This window comes from Phyllobates terribilis, unplaced genomic scaffold, assembly GCF_046119375.1.
Source record: "Phyllobates terribilis strain yellow unplaced genomic scaffold, ASM4611937v1 Scaffold_2__4_contigs__length_985480577, whole genome shotgun sequence".
Taxonomy (NCBI): Eukaryota; Metazoa; Chordata; class Amphibia; order Anura; family Dendrobatidae; genus Phyllobates; species Phyllobates terribilis.
In genome coordinates, this window is record NW_027362762.1 from 474,887,802 (window position 1) to 474,910,847 (window position 23,046).

Consider the following 23,046-nt stretch of genomic DNA (forward strand, 5'->3'; position numbering starts at 1 on the left):
TTCTCTTTTTAAATCTTAATGACCACCAAAAACATCCAAATGACCCTGATCAAAAGTTTACATACCCCAGTTCTTAATACCGTGTATTGCCCCCTCTAACATCAATGACAACTTGAAGTCTTTTGTGGTAGTTGTGGATGAGGTTCTTTATTTTCTCAGATGGTAAAGCTGCCCATTCTTCTTGGCAAAAAGCTTCCAGTTCCTGTAAATTCCTGGGCTGTCTAGCATGAACTGCGTGCTTGAAATCTCCCCAGAGTGGCTCAATGATATTGAGGTCAGAGACTGAGATGGCCACTCCAGAACCTTCACTTTGTTCTGCTGTAGCCAATGACAGGTCGACCTGGCCTTGTGTTTTGGATTGTTGTCATGTTGGAACTTCCAAGTACGTCCCATGCGCAGCTTCCGGGCTGATGAGTGCAAATTTACCTCCAGTATTTGCTGATAACGTGCTGCATTCATCTTTCCTTCAACTTTTACCACATTTCCTGTGCCTTTGTAGCTCACACATCCCCAAAACATCAGCCATCCACCTCCGTGCTTTACTGTAGGAATGGTGTTCCCTTCATCATAGGCCTTGTTGACCTCTCTCCAAATGTAACGTTTATGGTTGTGGCCAAAAAGTTCAATTTTGGTCTCATCACTCCAAATTACCTTGTTCTAGAAGTTTTGAGGCTTGTCTCTGTGCTGTTTGGCATATTGTAGGCGAGATACTTTGTGGCATTTGCGCAGTAATCACTTTCTTCTGGCGACTCGACCATGCAGCCCATTTTTCTTCAAGTGCCTCCTTATTGTGCATCTTGAAACAGCCACACTGCTAGTTTTCAGAGAGTCCCGAATTTCAGCTGATGTTATTTGTGGGTTTTTCATTGCATCCCAAACAATTTTCTTGGCAGTTGTGGCCAAAATTATTGTTGGTCTACCTGACCGTGGTTTGATTTTTACAGAGCCCCTGATTTGTTAATCACAGTTTGAACACTGCTGATTGGCATTATTATTTCCTTGGATATTTTTTTGTATCCCTTTCCTGTGTTACACAGTTCAACTACCTTTTCCCGTTGATCCGTTGACAATTCTTTTGCTTTCCCCATGACTCACAATCCAGAAACGTCAGTGGCTGGATGACAGATGCAAGAGTCTGTCTGGATCCCAGAAACTCACTCAGCTTTTATGCACATACAAGGATTACAAGCAAACAGGTCACAGGTGATGAGGTTACCTTTAGTAGCCATTCAAACCCATTTGTGTCAAATTCTGTGCATGTTATCAGGTCAAAAATCACCAGGGTATGTGAACTTTTGATCAGGGTCATTTTGATGGTTTTGGTTGTCATTAAGATTTAAAAAGAGAAAACACATTAGTTTGACAATAAATGGCTTCACCCAACCAATAACCATGAGTGGAGAAAAAGTCTTTTGTTATCATTCATATTCTCTGAAACAAAGCCAAGAAAGGAAAAATTCTGCCAGGGTATGTAAACTTTTGAGCACAACTGTATTAAATTTATGGGCAGTGTTGCTTGAGAGAGTAGAAACAGTACAAAGAAATAAAATATTATACTAGAACCATATCATGGACAACATACATTTAATCAATGTCATCCATACATACATGATAATTTGCGTTGATCCGTTTTAAACATAAAATTAAAGGAAGGAAAAAAGGTCCTGTTATTCACATGGGCCAAAAACACATTCGATCAAAAAATAAAAACACAAAAATAAGGCTCAATGGAAAAGTACACTTCAATTAAAACCCAGAGTATTTTCTCTTTTTATGAAAACTTGTGCTGTACATTTTATACATTTTCAGATCATTAAAAAGGTCCACATAGTATGGATCAACAAAGCCTTTATAATACACTGTCTGCAGTTTCATATGCAGCACCATTGAAGCCAGAAACAAAAATATCAACCCTTGAATGAAGTTCATTTTCCTTCAGTAAAGGTCTTTATCAATTCTGCTTGTCAACTTTTAAAGCTTGCAGTCTTTCAAGTAAGGGAGGGTGAGAATAATGCCACATTGAAAACATCCAGTCTGAAACCGGAAATCCTAAATTATCCTTATTTAGTTTAATCAGAGCAGAGTACAAGTCTTTAGCTTTTCCAAGATTCCTGGCAAATGCATCAGCCTGAAATTCAAATCTCCGGCTAAGGACAGTAAGACAGAAGGATAGTACCTGGAAAGAAAAATATAAAAATAAATAATCTTAAATATGAAGCACAAGGCCATAATGTAAATTCATAGGACAGACAGCAATTAGAGGGGTTTTCTGGCTTCTAAAATAAAATTACAACTATTGGGGATGGCTTAAGAATTTGAAAATTAGGTATACTCACAAGCTTCCCCTAGGACACTCAGGAGGTCTTCGCCAAGACTGAGATGAATTACGTCCCATTTTTGATCACCTGACTGCCAAGGCCTGTCATTGGCTGCAGCTGACAGGAACCTGCATTATTGGTAGGACAACCCATTTAAATTCATACTGCCCGAACCATGGGCAGCATGAATCGGAACATGGGTGTGCTATTGTAGGGACTGTGTATGAGGCAGGTTCCTGATGGCCTCTACCCATCTCAATCCCCTAAACTGACAGATCTCTCCCTTGAGGGTTCAGGCTGTATGAATTAGATAGAGATGAGCGAATACATTCATAGGACTCTGGTCCTGTGGCCACATCAGTGTATGTCATGACTGCTTGACGGAAACCCTGTAAACCACCTTCTATCTGACAGCATCCCAACCAGAAGTCATGCCAAACTGGCTAATCGAAAGAGAAGTTGGGGAATGACAGCAGGTAGGAGTCAGCCCACAGCCCCAACGTCCAGCGTTCACAGAATACTGATGTGACCCCTGGACCAGGGTGCGCCTGCTACCTGCCTCCATCTGTCAAGTTGCTGAAACATGAGTGAAGGAGTTTGGTACCATGAGGCCACATTACAATTTTTCCTCTCCATGCATAAAAAAAGCAGTCAGAGAATCAAAATACCAAGAATTGCAGTTTTCCAGCACACACAATGATCAGAATATTATATGTGCCACATAATGATATCCAAAAAAACTGAAGTTCACCATGCAAGGAAAAAAAAGCCCTTACCCAGCTCTATGGACAAGAATAGAAAATGTGAAGAGTTGCAGGAAATGGTGATTTATTTTAACAAGGTTTTGTATTCATGTTTGGTATTGCCGAAATCATACTGACTCGGATAATCATATTGCTCGATCGTATTTACTAAACCAAAAAAACAATAGCAGACCTGCTTTTTTATTCACCATGTCACCCAACTTCAAGATTTTATCCTGCTCTTTAGTAGTTCTTTAGAATAACAATATTCACCTTACCATATAATGTACTTTAAAACCATTCCTAATGCAATGAAATTGTGTAAAACACAATTTCCGCTATTTTTGGGGGTGGTGGGGTCGTTTTTTTACAGCGTTCATGCTGTATTAAAAGTGACATGGCAACGCGATTCTCTAGGTCAGTTAGATTATGGCGATACTAAACTTGTGCTGTTTTTATATTTTTAAATTCGGAATTAAAAAAAAAAAAAAAAAAAAATGCTTGGCACCTTTTTCTAATCTGAGACTTGTAGCTTTTATATTTTTGTGGTGCCAGAGACTGCCGGACAGTCAAAAGATAAAATATAGGACAGAAAAGAATCGCTCATAACGTGACTTTTTAAATATTAAAAAGATATTTGATAAATTATTTAGGCTCATCTAATGTTGTTGAGCAGATATAGGCACAACACTACTGAATGCATGCCATGCTGTCAGAGGTCTTATGCTGCAAGCTAGTCGGCTGGAAGGTCATGCTGGATAGTGGAGATAAATTAATAGACTTGCAATGCTCTGCAGATAATGACTGGTATATATATCTCACTCCTCTGCTCCGTGTAATCTCTTCTGAAATCTAATTTTATCTCCATGTTACTTGCAATGCTCTGCAGATAATCACTGGTATATATATCATTCATCTACGTTGTTTAATCCATGATACTTTAAAGGTCATCACACTTACTTTAACAGTTTATGATCCATGTTGAGATGCTAGTGTTTTTTTTTCTGCAGTTTTATGGTCTCATTTGTCTTAAACTAGTTGACTGCTAACGAGTTAAATCTGTGTAGATCTAAGCAGATACGTCCCTATATATTGAGACATTGTCAAGGGGCGGCATTTATGCATATAGCATTTATGCATACTTTATTGAAGTGCCATAATTTATCAAAGTGTCTCGGCAGTTAGATATGGCAGTTGGACAGGGCAGGAGACCGGTAAGACATGCAAGACAATTAAACAAACTTGCTTCCAGGTCATCTGTTTTGCAAACAGTATTCACCATTTGTATTTGTGCCATTTACATTCTGGCTGCTACAATCATCCACATTCACCGTTCTCCCACAAATTCTGCACACTTCATCCATATTAACCCCTCTCTCCTCTCTTCTCCTATGTACAGCTGTCATGCTCTCTTCACAATGTTATACCACACAGATCCATTCATTCCCACCATACAACACAGGAAAAGCTCTCACAAATCACTCAACCATCTGCTCACTCTCTGTATCTTCCTTCTCTTAGTCGCAGGTGATATTTCTCTTAATCCAGGACCCTCCAGTAATAACACCAACTCTTTCCCTGTTACATTCAGTAAGCCTGCTAATCTCATTAATATTCCCTGCATATCTTCTGTCTCATTCAACTGTGCCCTTTGGAATGCGCACTCAGCATGTAATAAACGCTCTTACATCCATGACTTTTTACTCTCCAATTCCCTCAACCTTCTGGCTCTCACTGAAACCTGGATCCAGCAGTCGGACACCACCGTCGCTGCAGATCTCTCCTATGGTGGCCTACACTTCTCTCATACTCCGAGACCTGACAACAGATCAGGTGGAGGTGTTGGTCTGCTTCTTTCAACAAAATGTACTTTTCAGGTTATCCCCGCAGTACCCTCCCTTGTCTTCCCTTCTTTTGAGGCCCACACAGTCAGACTCTACCGGCCCTTCTCCCTGCGAGTGGCGATTGTCTATCGCCCTCCAGGTCCCTCCCGTCAGTTCCTGGATCACTTTGCTGCCTGGCTTCCAAATTTTCTAGCCTGCAACATCCCCATGATAATCATAGGAGATTTTAACATCCCAATTGGCGATCCTCTTTCCCCATCTGCCGCTCCCCTTTTATCACTAACCTCCTCCTTCGGCCTTTCACAGCTTGCTAATTCTCCTACACATGAAGACGGGAACACATTGGACCGGATCTTCTCCCGGCTTTGCTCAGTACATAACTTTACTAACTCTCCCCTTCCACTGTCTGACCATAATCTTCTTTCATTCTCTGTCAAGAACTGTGACTCTACTCAAGACCCCCCCCACTTTCCACGCTTCTAGAAATATACACGCCATTAACACCCAGAAATTTATGAAAAAGTTGCAATCATCATTGGCCCCAATCTCCTCCCTCTCATGTCCTGACTCTGCACTGAAGCTTTATAACGAAACATTGCAATGTGCCCTGGATAAAGCCGCACCTCCTACACAGAGAACAATTCGGCATAGACGGCGACAACCCTGGCACACACCTCAAACACGTCTTCTCCAGCGGTGTTCCAGGTGCGCTGAAAGGCTGTGGAGAAAATCTAATCTGCCCGAAGATTTCCTCCATTATAAATTTATGCTGAAAACATAACTCTGCGCTTCACCTCTCCAAACAAACCTACTTTAACAACCTCATAATCTCCCTTTCCAATAACCCTAAACGACTCTTTGACACGTTTCATTCTCTCCTCAATCAAACAGCACAGGCCCCGATCACCAACCTCAGCGCTGACGATCTGGCCAATTATTTCAAAGAAAAAATTGACCATATCCGACAGGAAATTTTCTCCCAATCACCAAACGTTATGCATGCTCTCCGCCGCCACATTGTATCTTGCTCACTTTCTGACTTCGAACCAGGTCACGGAAGATGAAGTGATCAGGCTCCTTGCATCTTCTCGCCCTACCACCTGCACCAGTGACCCTATTCCCTCACATCTCCTTCAGTCCCTTGCTCCAGCGGTCACCATTCACCTTACTAAAATTTTCAACCTCTCCCTCTCATCTGGTATCTTTCCCTCTTCTTTTAAACATGCCAGCATACATCCATTACTTAAAAAAACATCCCTTGACCAGAACTGCACGGCCAACTACAGACCTGTTTCCAATCTTCCCTTTATCTCTAAACTCCTGGAACGCCTGGTCCATTCCCGTCTAATCCGCTATCTCTCAGACAACTCTCTTCTTGACCCTTTACAATTTGGTTTCCGCTCTTTACATTCTACTGAAACTTCCCTCACTAAAGTCTCTAATGATCTACTAACAGCTAAATCTAATGGTCACTACTCCCTGCTGATTCTCCTGGATCTCTCTGCGGCATTCGACACTGTGGATCACCAGCTCCTCCTCACTATGCTCCGCACTATTGGCCTCAAGGACACTGTTCTCTCCTGGTTCTCCTCATATCTCTCTGACCACTCCTTCTCTGTGTCTTTCGCCGGCTCCTCCTCCTCTCTCCTTCCCCTTACTGTCGGGGTTCCTCAAGGATAAGTCCTAGGCCCCCTTATTTTCTCCTTATACACCGCTCCCATTGGACAAACAATCAGCAGATTCGGTTTTCAGTACCATCGCTATGCTGATGACACCCAATTACACACCTCTGCTCCGGACATCACCCCTGCATTATTACAAAAGACCAGTGATTGTCTTTTTGCTGTGTCTAACATTATGTCCTCCCTCTGTCTAAAACTGAATCTGTCAAAAACTGAACTACTCGTATTTCTCACCTTTGACTTGGCAAAAACTCTTACTGTAGCTCTTATTCATTCCCGTCTGGACTACTGAAACTCTCTACTTATCGGGCTCCCTCTTACTAAACTCTCCCATCTCCAATCCGTCCTTAACGCAGCAGCCAGGATCATATTCCTTGCCAACCGCTACACCGATGCCTCTTCCCTGTGCCAGTCATTGCTTAGGTTACCCATCCAATAAAGAGTTCAATTTAAACTTATCACGCTTACCCACAAAGCGCTCCATGCTTCAGTACCCCCCTACATCTCCTCCCTTGTCTCAGTCTACCACCCTACACGTGCCCTCCGTTCTGCCAGTGACTTAAAACTAAAATCCTCCATAATCCAAACTTCCCACTCCCGTCTCCAAGATTTCTCGCGTGCTGCGCCAATTCTTTGGAATGCACTACCCAGGACAGTTCGATTAATTCCCAATACCCACAGTTTCAAGCGGACCCTAAAAACCCATTTCCTTAGACTGGCGTATCGCCTCCACACACTGTCCGTCCCAGTTTTCCCCCATATTAAAATCTTCTTCAATTTCAGGTTCATACCAACCATGCACATAATAGCCTCTGTCAGGACTGTACACATACTGGCAGGCGACCAGTCCATGTATTATTTATCCTATTTAGTACATCAAGGCTGCATTATACAATATATGTACATTCTACCTTTTGTGTCTCCCCCATTTCCTCATAGACTGTAAGCTTGCTGGCAGGGCCCTCACTCCTTTCGATATGAAATATGCTTATTCTGTATTGTCTGTATAAGTCCCCCCTAAAATTTGTAAAGTGCTGCGGAATATGTTGGGGCTATAAAAATGATTAATTATTATTATTATTATTATTATTATTAACTGGAGAAGCAAAAAGACATCCGAAGTGCATCAATCCAAAAGGTTATTATAGAAACTATGGTATATTGTACCATCTAAAACATAACGCATTTCAGAGCTACTTGCTCCGCTTGCAAATGAAAAAATAGTTTTCTATACTAACATATCTTAGATCCATGCATCTCAGATGTCTTCTCGTCTTTTCAATTGAAGGACCATTCATTTAGAGATTAGCAGCAGCAATTAAATGTTAAACTGCAGTGACCGGCATTCGCTCCAGTCGCTGCATTTACAGGCAGATGCCGGCTGTGCCGTACAGCCAGCATCTGCCTGGTATGGAGTAGACTCAGCTCCTGAACAGGTTTCATATTTCACCTAACAACTCAAGATGGGGAAAAAAAAAAAATGTACATCAAAGTCGTTAACTAGTTAAAGCACAGTCAGCTGCCACTCACCAGGAGCCCCTCATGAGTTTGATATCAACTGAAACATACCAATTTAAAAATTCTTTTATCATCCTTTGGGGAATGCAGAACTTTTCACCATCAATTGGCACCTCGGAGTCTGCCTTTGAGGAAATTTGGCAACCCGGCTGAATTATTGCCATCAGGAATTCTTACCTCATTATATGGGGAGAAGATAAACTGAAATATAATCATCAGACCAATGAGAGTGGGTTGTGCTGAATGAAATCCAAAAGCAGTGAAGAGTTCTTTACGTCCAATAAGAGCGGCAAATAAGAAGAAACAGAGAAAGGAGTTCATCTGAAGGAAAGAGAACAATTTTTAATTATGTTTGACAAATAATTACCGCTCCCACCCCACAATATTCCTCTCCATTCGCAAAAAAAGTAACCTTGTAGCATAGCAGGACTATCAACAATCCCATTCAGCAAAATAGAGAGATTTTCTTTTCCCATATGAAATAAAAACCTATTGTAATACCTGTTAAAGGGGTGTTTCCAAGTTAAAAAGTAATTGGTGGATAGGGCATAACTTCCCAATCGCTGGGGGTCCTACAGTCGTGACCCCACAGATCAAGAGAACCAACACTCCTATTAGAATGAATGGAGAGGCAGTACACGTGCTCAACCTCAGCTCCACTAAGCCACAGCAGTTGGACCCCCAGCGACTGGAAAGTTATTTACCATCATTTCTAGAGGGGGATAACTTAAGCACCCTTTTAAGTACTGTTGGTACGGAGAGATCCATCCTCTGAGAACCCTATAGATTGTTTAGTTTGAGCAATCAGCTCATGACTGAGTTCGGCCAAAGGAGTGTATAGGCTGAATGGAAAGTTTTTGGTCCCATATACCATTTTGGCTGTGGCGATTGGTTGGGGGTTCAAAGTCCTAAGAGAAGAAAAAAACAATGGCAGCCAACACTAGAAGCTGTTTATCTCCCTTTATAAACAAAATTATTAGACATGTTGAAATGCTTGATAACCTATTCCCCAGATGCATGCCATCAGGGGCATCACTACATTCCCATACACATATGTCCACATTAAAGGGAATCTGTTACCACTTTGGAGTTATCAGGTCTCTACTATGGCCATACAGGGTATAGAAAAGTAAATCTCTACATACCTGTATGGCCCATAATTGAGCTCTGATTGCAGAGAAAAGCCCTTTAATCAATTCTATTTTGTACAGGCTTGGCAATCCCCGCCTATGTGCTTATACCCCCAAATCACCGCCTATATGCTTAATTATCATCCCCCCCCCCCCACCCCTGCACGTCACAGGGCCTTGTGACGTGCACTGTGTTCCTTTACTTCCTGGACATGCGCTCACATAGAGCGCCCTTTGCTTCATCCCGGCCCCGTCTACCTATGCTCTGCGCTGCAGGGTTCTATTGCGCAGGCGCTGGGAAGTGACAGTGACTCCCCAGCGCCTGCGCAATAGAACCCTGCGGCGCAGAGCAAGGACAGATGGGGCCGGGATGAAGCAAAGCGCGCTCTGTGAGCGGCGCTTTGCGCATGCCCGGGAAGTCAGGAAGCACAGTGCACTTCACAGGGCCCTGTGACGTGCAGGAGGAGGGGGGGGGGGGGGGATATGATACTTAAGCATATAGTCGGGGATTTGGGGCAATAATAAGCACATAGGCGGGGATTGCTTGGTGTCCCCGAACGCCAAGCCTGTACAAAATAGAATTGATTAAAGCACTTTTCTCTGCAATCAAACCTCTACTATGGGCCATACAGGTATGTATAGATTTACTTTTCTATATCCTGTATGCCCATAGTAGAGGTCTGATATCTCCCAGGGGGTGACAGACTCCCTTTAAGAAAGGAATCAAGTCGCACATACGGGTACAATTTTACATGACCAGTTAGAGAGAAGCGCAGCGCTGTATACGCACCTGACTAATGACAATGTTCTTTACAGTGTGACCCAACTTCCAGTGGCCCAGTTCATGACCCAAAACAGCGAGGACCTCTGGGTTGTTGCAACCTTGCTTCTTATTTGCATTCTAGGTTTTAGAAAAAACACCGTTCAATTTGCATTAGAAAACGAATTACATAACTTTTCAACATTCAGCAACACTAAATTGTTATTCCAAATATCAAAAGTCCCCAGCCGACATCAATAGCATAGGAGATAACGCACTGATTGCCTGGGCCAGGACCCTGCAAAGCCCCATCTTGAATGGTGTGGAGGTGCACATGGACAATACCCAGGGTTCCCAGCAATCAGAAAGTCCCTAGGATTGTAACTTACGATTTTGGGAACAACCCCTAATTGAGAATGTACTTTGAATGCCTTTCTATGATTTTTAATATATTAGGGAAATATACTGAAGAAATTCCTCCAAAATAACAGTAACATTCCATACTGCAAGTCAAAAAACGCAGGAAATTGTTAACGTTTTGCTTGTGTTTTAAAAAGAAAATGTATGTTTTTAAAGTTCTATCACCTCACTTTTTTTGTTGTTTTTTATAGCTTATGCAAATTTGGAAGAGAAAAATTAAAAATTAGAATACACCCTGTGAATTGCAGAAATCCCCACAGATGTTCCCCAATGTGTGAAAGTCAGTGCAAAATATAAATGTACAAATTAAAGCTCCTTTTAGATTCACGCTTTGGTATTCTCAGTTATCCAACAAGCTCTTCAGTATTTTTATTAGCAGAAATATCACAGTTTGCAGATCATGTAACTGATAAAAATCACGATGAACCCTATGAAGAGTCAGTGCAGTGCAGACCGATTGAACAATGAATCCATCACGGCATCATGTCATCTGTCCTAGCAGTTCTCCATTACAGGATTTTAGGTGGCAACTCATGACACGGGGAATTGTTAACCTTTGTGCAGGGCCCAAGAAGGTAACCGTATTGGTTTAGCCTCGAGGTAGCACAATTGTGCCTCTTTTGTGCACTTGTAAGGTAAATTTCAACTTACTTTAACTTTAGGTTTCAGGTCCACATTCTCATTTTCTGAGGATTCCTCACTGTTCGCTTTGTTTAGAGGAGAATAGTCCTCCAAAAGGGTGTCAAAAAGAACAATACGCTTGTTTTTAAAGAACCCATAAAAGTATGCATTGCTGTGAGAGGAACGTTTGGAACCTAGGCAAAGACATTAGGAAATTAGGGTTAGGAGCTGGGAATAAGGCACACATTACAAGTAAAAGTATATGCATTAGTATTAGGATCATTTGGAGAGTCATTAATCCCAGTACATGAGTATTGGCTGTTTCTTTCACAATTGCTTATTTTTCAAACATCTACACAAAAATTACACTAACTAACTAGCAGCTTTCTGTCAATGCCCAGCATACACAGAACGCTGACAATCAGTGGGGTGGGTGGCGTTATACAGGACTGAGCACGGCTAGATCTGCAGGAGAGAAAACTGATTGTATCAAAATGACAGCATGCAGACCAGCAAGTGACACATTGCTGGAGTCAGGGTCTCTGTCCCTACATCATGCAAATCTCAGATTACATAGCAAAAACCTGGTGACTGATTCCCTTTAAAGGAAAAGCTGTAGTTTTGAATGATACCATTCATTTTGCTATACATTGTACTGAAAAAATGGGGTAAAAAAAAAATGTAGGAGAAATTAAATTGTTTATAAAAAAAAAAAAAAAAAAAAAAAAAAACTATCCACCTTTTGTTTTTATTGCATTCACTCGTTATTGCCCAGGTTAGTCTGATAACGGAGATACAAACCATGCGGTGATTTTTTTTTCCCTCCATTTAAAGTGATGGAAAAAAAATTTCAAAATTACTGCAAAAACATGTTTTTTTACTTTGTACAGCCATTTTACGAGACTTGTAATATTTCTTTTTTTTTTTTTTCTGTTGATGGGGCTGAATGAGGGCTGTTTTTTTCTTATGCATTGAGCCGACATTCTTATTGATGCCAATTTCATGTACATACAATGTTTTGGGTTTCTTTTAAAGGGAGGACAGGAGCTAAATTGTACGATATTTTAATGGGTTGGACTTTTACAAATGTGGCAATAACAAATGTTTAAGAGACTTGGACCTTCAATTGTTTGACAGTTTGTACTATATACTGCAATACTGTAGTGTTGCACAATATAGGGAAAATCTTAGCCCCCAATAGAGCTCATCTTGTGGCCTAGTTTTACATGAGTATTAAGATACCGTGATTGCATCTCAATGGGGAGGGGGGCTGAGATCTGATGCACGTGAACAGCGGAGCTCGATCTATTTAAATGCCTCCATCAGAAATTGACAGCAGTGTTAAAATGGATAACATTCTTGGTGATAGCTCTGCTCCGGCTGTTAGATACAGATGTCGGCATCAGCCACGTGTACTGGGAGCTCAGCTCCTGAGCCCTCACTACACATGTAGACCCCTTGCCAGGACTTTAAATTTACATCCTAATTCAGTAAAGGGTTTAAAAAAAATTTTGAATTATTAGGAGACAATAGTTCACAAAATAAAAGTAATGCATCCTGCATTTAACTATTCACTTTCATCAACTTTAAATATAAAAAGACATGCCACAAACTCTTACCTTCAACAACATACACTTTGGTTAGTGGAAAGTCAATACCTTTCGCCATTGTTTCAATTCCTTCTTTTAATTCTCCCTCAGGAAGGGGGATAAACTTATCAAATAATGGAGCAATATAATCTGCATATATTGTTACCAGTACCTAGGAAAGAGGAATTGGGAAATCCATGATGCATCCTTGTTTACTGTGACATTAGTATATCCATAAAGAACAGGAAATAAGTGGTCTTACCAAGGACACCACCAGAGTGAACAGCCAGGCATAGATGAAGAAGTAATCTCCGCCAATCTTAATGATGTACAGTAAGAGAGAGGTAACGGGGAGAAGAATGCACTGAGTGACTAAGAACTTCTTAATGATATCCTTAAAAAAGAATCCAAGTGTCTGCAAAGAAAAGAGAGTTTAGCAGAAAAACTGACAATTCAGAACAAATGAACTCAGCTGAATTCCTGATTTGCTTATAGGAGGGGTCTCATCTTGTTGAACAGGAACGCACTGCTCCCCCGCGTTCCAGCTCCCTGCTTGCCTGGGGGGGTGCACTCCTGATTGATTAACAGTTTGGACCAGCAGTATTGTTACTCTGCTGGCCCAAACTGTACTCTCTCCATTGCTGTAATGTGAGGCAGGCTTTGACTGAAACATCGGAGGATCACAGCGACACCAGCTGCAGAGCTATTGGATAGAGTTTGTAAGTGCTGCATTCCTTGCCTAGGAGACCGGCCACCGCCATTAATCTAGGCAAAGGTCAGTAGACAAAAGGGGGGGGGAAAAAAAAAAAAAAAAAAAAAAAAAAAAAAAAAACACCACACCTCAGTTCTTGAAAGCAAAGAGGATTTTTAACAAGTAAATGGTAGCGTTGCTTGTTCTCACAAGCATGTTGCAATTTTACCCATTTAAGATCGGATGGGTCCGTTATAAGTGAAGGAAGCACAAGAGAAAAGGGTTAAGAAGTGATCGCTAGTGAGCAAATCGCATATGAGCTTTCATGTAACTACTAACAGGTGTGTGGAAACCAGTGCACATACCAGTTATCAAGTTTAGAGTTTGGTGCAAAAATTCCTGCACCATTTCTACATCTCTCGGCAGGAAAAAAGCAGCGTAAAATAGCTGCGTTTTTTGCAGCATTTTGTCGCAGATTTTTTCCCCACTGGTTAGTATGGGTAAAATCTACAGCAAAACCGCTGAAAGAAGTGACATGCCGCAGACAAAAATCTGCAAGTCAACAGTAAGCAATGTGTGCATGAGACTTCAGGAAACCCTTCAGGTTTTGTGACAAATCTAAGTAGGAAAAAAAAAAAAAGAAAGTGTGACAAATCTGCAACGTGTGCACGGGCCAAAAGGGTACATTATATGTAGTTAAGGATTCCACATGTTAGACTACCGGCCAAAATTATATAAAATGTCCTGGACTTTCCCTTATAGAAGCAGTCTCAGGAAAATTTGTATCTTTTAATTCAGGGATGTCAATCTCAAATACACAGTGGGTCAAAAATATAAATGTGGACAAAGTCGGGGGGACAACCTTGACATTTATTAAAAAAAATGTCTACAATTGAGGAAGTTTTTTTCTTGTCATCAAATATAACTCTGAACCTTTTCATATGGAAACAAACGTAAGTGTTGCTTAAACATTGAATCTGGAACAAGCAAAGCGTAATACTATAAACATGTGAAACGTGGGATTTGTAGCATTAGCATGCACTGTCTACTGACAGGCCCAATAGAATTACACTGCGGGCCAGATTTAACCCGCGGACCTGAGTTTGCCATCTATGCTTTAATTCCTTCTAAATGTGTTTGTAATGCAGTGTATGTGTATTAAAACAAGTAGTAATCGCATTCCTCCCCCATTTCTATCACAGCCGTGGTCCATTTGTGGATCACGTGACCTCAAATCAGACTAGCCAGATCACACAGGGTGTTAGTCTACGGCCTGATGGCGCTTTCACAATGCAAGTCTCAGAACAAGGCTCCATAGGCTTACATTGGTGGACATAGTATTGGCCCACAAAAGCAATCCCTGAGTGAGCTGGCAAAGACATGACCCAGAAGAGGACCAGAGTGGCACTGGAAGCCAGCGATCAGTAAGATTTAGAATACACCTACATTACAGACACATTAAGAAGGGATTAAGGGATAATAATTTTGCTGAGCATGCTAGTATAAAGTGGCTGCCAAAAAATGGTTATAGATGCATCTCCCCTCTTAAAAGAATCACTAAATTATCTGAAACATGCCAAGTGTCCTTGTAAGTATTATTTGAAAGCATACTTGATCAAAATTGTTAATCAGAATATATATTTGTGTAACAAGAATAAAAAGAGATTTATCAATGATGTACACTTACAAGTCAGTTTTTCATTATACAAACAACTCACCCAAATCTGTACCCAGATATGGAAGTTAAAGCTAAAATGTTACAGACAGTGAATGAAGTATTCAAAAGAATAGGTCTTACCTGCTGGTTGAAGCCATGTTTTTCTTCAATCACAAAAGTATTATATAAGCTCCAGGGGAGGCCGGTCAGAGAGCTGAAAAGGGTGGCAAAGAGGAGGAACACCAAGGAATGAACAATCTAAAAAGAACAAGGATAAAGATTAAACCCGCTGTTTGTGCAGACCTTTCCATTTCGTATTTTATATTTAAAGAGTAACTGCTTTTCATTTTTAATTTCATAAATCAATGGAAATAAGAAACTTTGTAATATCTTATCAGAGAAATTTGCTGCTTTCCCCTCCTAGACTGATCAATTCATTCCCACAATTTTCAATTCACATGTAAAATCTGTATTCAGTGAAAACAGATTTTTACATTACTGAGATCGGAGATGGGAGTTACTACTGATGAGATTCTATGTAGATGGGAGGGAGGAGAAGGGGCAAGAGCTCTGTCTCTAGCTCCTTTCTCCTACTGCCTTCCTTTTTCCTTCTAATCAGTCATCCCCCATCTCAGTAATGTAAAAGGAGAGGACAGTAGCTACTGATTAGATTCTATGGAGAGAAAGTGCAGGTAGAGGGGAAAGGAGCTAGAGACAGAGCTCTTGCCTCCTCCTCCCCTCCCATCTACTTAGAATATACTCAACACCAACTATCACCTCCTATGTAGATGGGAGGGAGGAGGAGGCAAGAGTTCTGTCTCTAGCTCCTTTCTCCATAGAATCTAATCAGTAACAACTGTCCTCTCCTTTTACATTATTGAGATAGGAGGAGATGACTGATGAGATTATATGGAGAAGGGAAGGCAGGAGGAGAAAGGAGATAGAGACAGAGCTCTTGCCCCTTCTCCTCCCTCCCATCTACATAGAATCTCATCAGTAGTAACTCCCATGTCCGATCTCGGCAATATAAAAATCTGTCTTCATGTAGTAGCCCTAATACAGTTCAAGAATCAGTGCCAAATAAAAAAAAAAGATAACTTTACACATCTTCATTAAGAAATGGCTCACCTCATATTCAGGACTATAGCCTGCACGATCCAGAAGTTGCTCAGATACATTCCAAAGGAAAGGAATACCACCAAGAACAAGGATGAGCTGTACACAGATGACAATCATTAAAGTATATAAATCTAACAAAACAAAATAAAAAAACACTGAAGATATGTCTACTTCTTACAAGGGTTTGGCTAAGGGCATCCCCTTATGGGAAGAAAAAAAAAAAAAAGCTTTGTAAACGTAGGTCATGTGAAAGACATAGTGGCACGCTACTGATCAGGGGATTTTTGCAGGAGAATACATGCCATAGGCTAACGAAAAATGTTCTTACTCATTACAAGTGAGGAAAATACCATTCCGACAGTTCTGGTGCAGTTTTCTGTTTGTTTTATAAAAGCAAGAAGCTGACCATTAGGTAACAACAATGAGAAAGGAGCACTTCCACATCTCCTCTGCTACCTCTGCACGTGGCTCAACACACAAATCTGCACTTTTTTTCTCACAAGGTACATAGAGGGGTGCGGGGTAAATATTAGATTCTCCCAATGCTGTTTGTCCAATTGTGGTAGTGGAGAAGCCAGTTAAACCACATCACAAGTCAACTTAGCATTTTTAGTGATGTAGCAGAATTGAACTTCTCCCACCAGTGAATGGAGAGAATTACACATGTGCAACCACAATTTTTGTCAAAGCTGCTGGGCCATCAGTGGGAATGGTGGATCAGGGGAACCTCTGTTCTGGAGATTTAGCTCCAAGAGATGGGACCGTGTTACGATACTGGCGTAGGACTGCTAAAAACCAGTGGTCAAAGGAGCACAAGTAGGAATAGCAAGCGGCAGTAGAAGTTCTTGGATAAAGCAAAGGAGTTGTAGGAAACAATCCGAAGATGAATGAGAACAGTCTGGGTAAGAATGTTCAGGAGCTGGAGACTGAAACCAGGCTAACAGATAGACACAATACTCAAGCAATGAGTGAGAGATCCATGTGGCTTTAAGTAGGCCCAAACAGGAAACAAGATGGATTCCACAGGTTCAAAATCAGCCATATTAGTAAAGGGCAATTGCAGAACACAACAGCAGCCTCTAGTGGTAAGGAGTGGGATTACAGCACAATTATTAAGGTGAACAATAGTAGCCACTAGTGGTCAAATTGTCGAAGTACAACAAGAATTCTGACAGACCCACATCTTACATTCACGGAATATACTGAAGATATGCAATATATATCTGTTATGATACAACCCCTCTAAAGTGTATCCCCAATTATAAACTAAATTATTATGATGCAGGAAAGTGAAAATATATTACTCTTCCTAGATTCATTGCAGATTCTGTCCCAAGATATCAGCATAGAAAAATTGTGGCCCTTGCAACAGGTTGCTTATACCTATAACTCCTGTCAGGGAGTGTATGTCGCTTATCCATGTTATGTAAATAAAAGCTTACAACCTGACATTAAATTCATCCATTGGTTTTATAAATTACTCTTTTGAAAGCTGAAACCCTCCCAAATTTGGTTTAGGTAAAGAAAATAAATTGGCATCAATGCTGAAATATTGATCATTTAATGAACACAGAATGGTCAGATTTTGGCAAGACAAAAGTTGTCGCCTGGTCATATAATGCACCCAATCCTAGTTTACATCCTCACCAGTGCTCAATAAATGATCCGTTAATTAGTGGGTGTGTATAAAAAGAAACCCAGCACCCCAGACCTTCACTTGAACTGCAACTTGAGCTCTGACAACATGCCAAAATTCTGATTAACGTCAAAAGTCACAGAATTTTTGCACCATTCACGCCAGCTCCACCAAAAAGGGCAGAGTTGGGATGGGGGTGTGAGTCCACTCATTGTCCAATTCATGACGATCTGTGGCTTGCCCTATGCCAGAATGTCAGGTTCAGGAGTAAGATTTGTGGTGAGGCACAAGCCACTTGTCACATGCGCGAGCGTTTTAAGGAATCAGGAGCGTTTGACTCCAACACGTTCCCTCATCAAGACTGTGGTTGTTCACACTGTTCTAGATGAATTGGGGCCAAAGTCCTGATCTATCACCTAAATACCTGAATCCAGAAGTAGGGAAGCCGGATCTGTAGAGATCACATTTTATACTATGTGTTGGCTCCTGACCTGGATACCGGAGCCTAGGAGACAAAGCACAACACTGCCTTTTTAGGCTATGTGCCCACGTTGCGGACCTGAAGCATATTTTTTACGCTTCTCCCTGGCGGGAAAATCGCATGCGGATATTACATGCGGTTTTCCCGCCAGGTAGAAGCGTTTGTGAGGCGTCTTTGCATGCATTTCCGCATGCAGGTTATCAAGCACTTCTCCAAGCATCACTTGGAAAAGTGCTTGACAACTTGTTCAGAATGGTAAAAAATAAAAAAATAAACTTTATACTCACCTTCTGATGCATTCTCTACCCCGTCCGGAGGCTTGAGCGGCTCACGCTGTTGTGTGCAGGACCTGCGGTGACGTCATTGAGTCATGTGGTGGGCCACATGACTCAATGACGTGGCAGGTCCTTCAGACAACAGCGCGACGGAGGGAAAACATCAGAAGATAAGTATAAACTTTATTTTATTCTTTTTTTTACAGGTTCTTTGGTACCCAGGTCTGGATGAGAGTCTCCTCTCATCCAGACTTGGGTACCATCCGCACATTGATTCCGCTGCGCTTCCGCAAAATTAATGAACATGCTGCGGATTTTTGACCGCAGCATATACGCTGCGGAAAAATCCGCAGCATGGGCATTGACATTGCGGAATGCCATTGGGGACCATGGGGTGCGGATATACATGCATTTTTCAAGCGTTTACGCTGCGGAAATTCCGCAGCATATACGCTTGAAAAACGCTACGTGGGCACACAGCCTTAAAGGCAGAATCTGCAATCTAAGCCAAATAATCTTTCTATTTGCGCACACTCCTGCACCATATACACGTTAAGACTTAATAGATGCAGCATTCTAAGAAACTTACTGTGCCTTCTGCCTCAGAGTATAATCCAGACCAGAAACTGAATGTACTTTTATCAAGCTGATACAATCTAGACTTCTCAAAGGTTTCTGGATCCATAATATTTCCAAGTTCAGCTGGTACATGTCTTGTGGCTTGATAAATCTGACGCTGTAAGAAATAGGAAGCAAAGAAGTTATTAAATACCTATGTACATTTATAGGTAAAAAGTGAAATTCAAATAACAGGCGCTATTGAAGCCCTAAATGTAATCGGAATGTGGGTTATACAGAGCAGGTAAATATTGCTTTTGGCTAGTTCTGAGCAAACAAGTTTGAGAAAACCAAATATAGTTATTGGCAAAGATCTGAAGCTTATACTGATAAATACAAGCAAGTTTCTATTCACATCTTCATTTAAGGCCCCATCTTTAGCATTCATTGGTGTCCATCGTATGTTGGACCCGCCATGGTTGAATTACTAACACAAGTGTGTAAAATAAAAAGTATCTTCTCTAGCATCTAACAGATAATCTTCTGTATGAAGCAGTTACTTCAGTCATTTGGAGAATACATAGTTCCTTCCCTAGAATGAAACCCCAGCACTCAACTGTCACTTCTTCAGGCAAAGCACTTGTAAAGGGAATCAAAACCTATTTGGTTAAGAGGCACCGTGATAAGTAATGGAAACTACAGTACTTTGCACTGTCCTCGGAAGGGCACAGAAGTGCGCCTGCGCAGGCGTGCGATGGGGGACGCTGTGTGGATGACATAGGACACGTCACCGACATGAAACCGGGATGGAGGACAGCATCGAAAGAAGAGAGGAGGCACCGGATCAAGACCAGAGACGCCCATCGGACCGCGCTGTCTGCAAGTTTAATAAATGCTCTTTTTTTTTTTTTTTTTTTTTTAAACCACGATTTATTGAAGATGATTATACAACATAACAATGTTACATCATAGAACAAAAAGCATTTCTCATTAATACTGTCTGGCAAAGTTAACCCTACCCTTCACGTATCATGGGTCTAATATCTTAAAAGCACCATTCCAGCATTTTTTTTTCAGTGCTGGAGTGGCGCTTTAAATGTAAGCCCCCTCCCCCATTCTTATACTCACCCTAAGATGTCTTCACCTTTTACCGACGCCACCATCTTGTGCCCGTAACTTCTGACCGGAAGTCAGAAGTTACGTCACAAGAGCTCAGTGTAAGTCTATGAGAGCCAAAACAAGGCTCTCATAGAGATGTATTGAAAAGTGACCTCCTGAAACATTAGAGCTGCTGGCAGGTCACATTTCGCTGGAGACTGACACTGGAAAAGGATGAATGCGGCAGCAGGTGAGTATGAGATAGGGGACAGGGGAATTACATTTAGGCCACGGCCCCACTATCAGTATTCGGTCAGTATTTTTTCTCAGGAGTGGGAGACATAACCAGGAGTGGGTGATAAATGCAGAATTGGTGACTTGTTTCTATTATACCTTTTCTCTGATTGTTCCTCATCTGGTTTTGGCTCCCACTCCTGAGAAAAAATACTGACCAAATACTGATAGTGGGGCCGTGGCCTTAATGCACCAATCCAGCAGTGCAAAAAAAAAAAAAAAAAAAAGCAAAAAACGCTGGAGTGCTGCTTTAACCAAAAGGATAAGACACTAAATATCACATACTTTAATAATGAGAAAATACTGTTCATTGCCTGGGGACTAATGTGAGTCAAGAGGAAATCAAACCAAGGCTTCTCTACCTTATCAATTTTTTTCAGGACAGTGTCTATTTTTATATACCACCCTCTGATAGGAAGCTGCAGTGTTTACCACACTGACCCAGTGTACAATCCGCAGGAGTCTTCTAGCCATCCATTCATCTCATGACTATAGCCTTGTGGGCCAAAAACAATGTTTCCCTGAGGAGAATGTGACAGTAGTGAGGCCAGGTCTCCTCATCAAAGATTCCTTATAAATACTCCTTAGGGCACAGTGGTACAGGAGATTGTATGATCTCAATGAGGATAGCTAATGCCTGTGCGGGCCGTACTTTATATGGGGAAAACCTGGAGACAAGGTTCCCTATAAGCTGCATTTTCACTGGTCGATAACCCGTCATATTCTATAATGACCCATCGTTCCTGATAATTGTGTAATGTGAATGGGTTGAGCGACTGAATGACGTGTCCAAAAACGCTCTTTCATCATGTATGAATAGCTTAGGTGAGCGAAAAAAAGCTCCTGCCCAACTTTCAAAAATTGTGTAATGTAAATGGAGATTGTTCACGAGTTCAAGATTTGACCAGCAAAAAGGAGGAGTGGAACTTCAATGGGCCAAAGTACTAGTATATAAAGTCACTGATAAAGACCTGTCACTAGGGGATAGTGAGCAGTTTAGCTCCCATTTAATTCCGGTAGCTCACAAGTATCAGGTTTTTTTTTTTTTTTTTTTTTAATTCGTCATAAGATTTCAGATAAGTCTTTATTTAGTGCTAATCTTTAATGGTTTTTTACCAAGTGGGGTAATTATGCAGAGCAGACTAAAGCCACAGCCCCATGTAAAGACCATAAAAATCTGCACTAAATAAAACAGTCCATATCTTTGGACCCCTTCATAGAATTAATGGAAGAAAAAAAATGGAATATTCAGGGGAGCAGGGAAAAGAGAGCAAATACTGACCACTTCTGACCTGGCGATAGGTCCTCTTTAATCAGGCCAGAAGCACTTTCCGGCAAAGGATAAAGAATAAAAAAGGGTTTGGCTTTATTCTCTGGGTCAATGAGTGGCACATACACCCACTAGTGGGGATGTGCATGCCACCCATTTATTGAGAGTTGATCACACATAACGCGGGGTGGATCTGACAGCAGACCCCCCATGCCCTGGGAGACCCCACTGCAGCCTGTCAGGGCTCCCTCTCCTCCTACCACAATGGCTGCAGCAGTTAAGGCGACTCCTGGGCCCCGAGAATGGACGGGACCGACCAGCATGGCCGTCCAAGGGTTAACGCCGTGCCACCACAAGCACCCTTTCATTCCCGTAACAGGGCCTCACAGAGTGACAAAGCACACAGCCGCCGCAGTCACTCACCTGTCTTCTGGCCAAATAAGCCTCCCATATGTAAACGACCCATGAGAACAGCAGCACCGAGTAGAAGATCTGCCGCTCCACGGACATATCGCCTAGCACCATGGTCACGGCTACCGGAAAGTGAGCAAACACCGGTCTGCAAGCGAAACCGAATCTGCTGAGCCCTGATTGGTTCCCAGCTGGAGCGGCTGGTACAGAGCCGTCTCTTCAGCCCCAGCTCGCTGACTTCTCATTGGCCGGCTTCTCAGCGTGCCCCGGCCAGGATTGGTGCAGCTCACTTCCGGTTATTGAGTGTGCGCCTCCAGTGACGTCACCAGCCAACTGCGGCGATCTGTCAGGGATGAGTCTCAGTCAGTCAGTAGCAGACGCCGCTCTACATGGGCTCATGTGGGGGGGAGGTCTCGGCTTAGCGGGGCCCTCAGCACAGCGGGGCCATTCTGGGGAAATATACATTGAATATCCTATATTCAGCCTGAAACTCTGAGCCATAGTGTGGTGCCTACAAAGGGCTTATGCTTCTAACTGCACAGGCTCCAATTTTCTGATCTGACCAGTGTCACTTTCTGTGGTAATGACTCTGGAAGGCTTCTATAGGTAACAGTGATTCTGAGACTTTTTTGTATGACACATTGTACAGTACTTTATGTTAGGGGGAAATTAAGGTCATTTTTTGGGGGGAAATTTGACCAAAATTGGAATAAAATAGTGATTTTATAACTTGGAAAGGTTAAACCCTTAAAGGGAACCTATCATGTCCTGTCTATATAAACTGCCCCCATTGCATCACTAACACTTTAAATTAAAATTGGCGCTAATATAATGAGTATACAGCACTTTATACACTTATCATACCTGCTCATTCAATCATAGGGGTGTGATCCTCGCATTCAGTCAGGGCTGGCGCCGCCCATGCATGTGA

The 23,046-nt window shown here is 41.8% G+C and overlaps 1 protein-coding gene across 1 annotated transcript; it reads right to left on the reverse strand.

Annotated features, from left to right (window-relative positions):
* Positions 1 to 1,569: 1,569 nt before the first annotated feature.
* Positions 1,570 to 22,358, reverse strand: ZMPSTE24 (zinc metallopeptidase STE24). Its single transcript, XM_073665742.1, has 10 exons — positions 22,128 to 22,358; positions 19,074 to 19,220; positions 16,102 to 16,188; positions 15,115 to 15,231; positions 12,888 to 13,040; positions 12,656 to 12,797; positions 11,067 to 11,230; positions 10,026 to 10,136; positions 8,283 to 8,426; positions 1,570 to 2,176 (listed from the first exon to the last, which is right to left on the reverse strand). The coding sequence occupies exons 1-10, from the start codon at positions 22,227 to 22,229 to the stop codon at positions 1,952 to 1,954; spliced, it is 1,392 nt and encodes a 463-aa protein (XP_073521843.1). The 5' UTR covers positions 22,230 to 22,358; the 3' UTR covers positions 1,570 to 1,951.
* Positions 22,359 to 23,046: the final 688 nt, after the last annotated feature.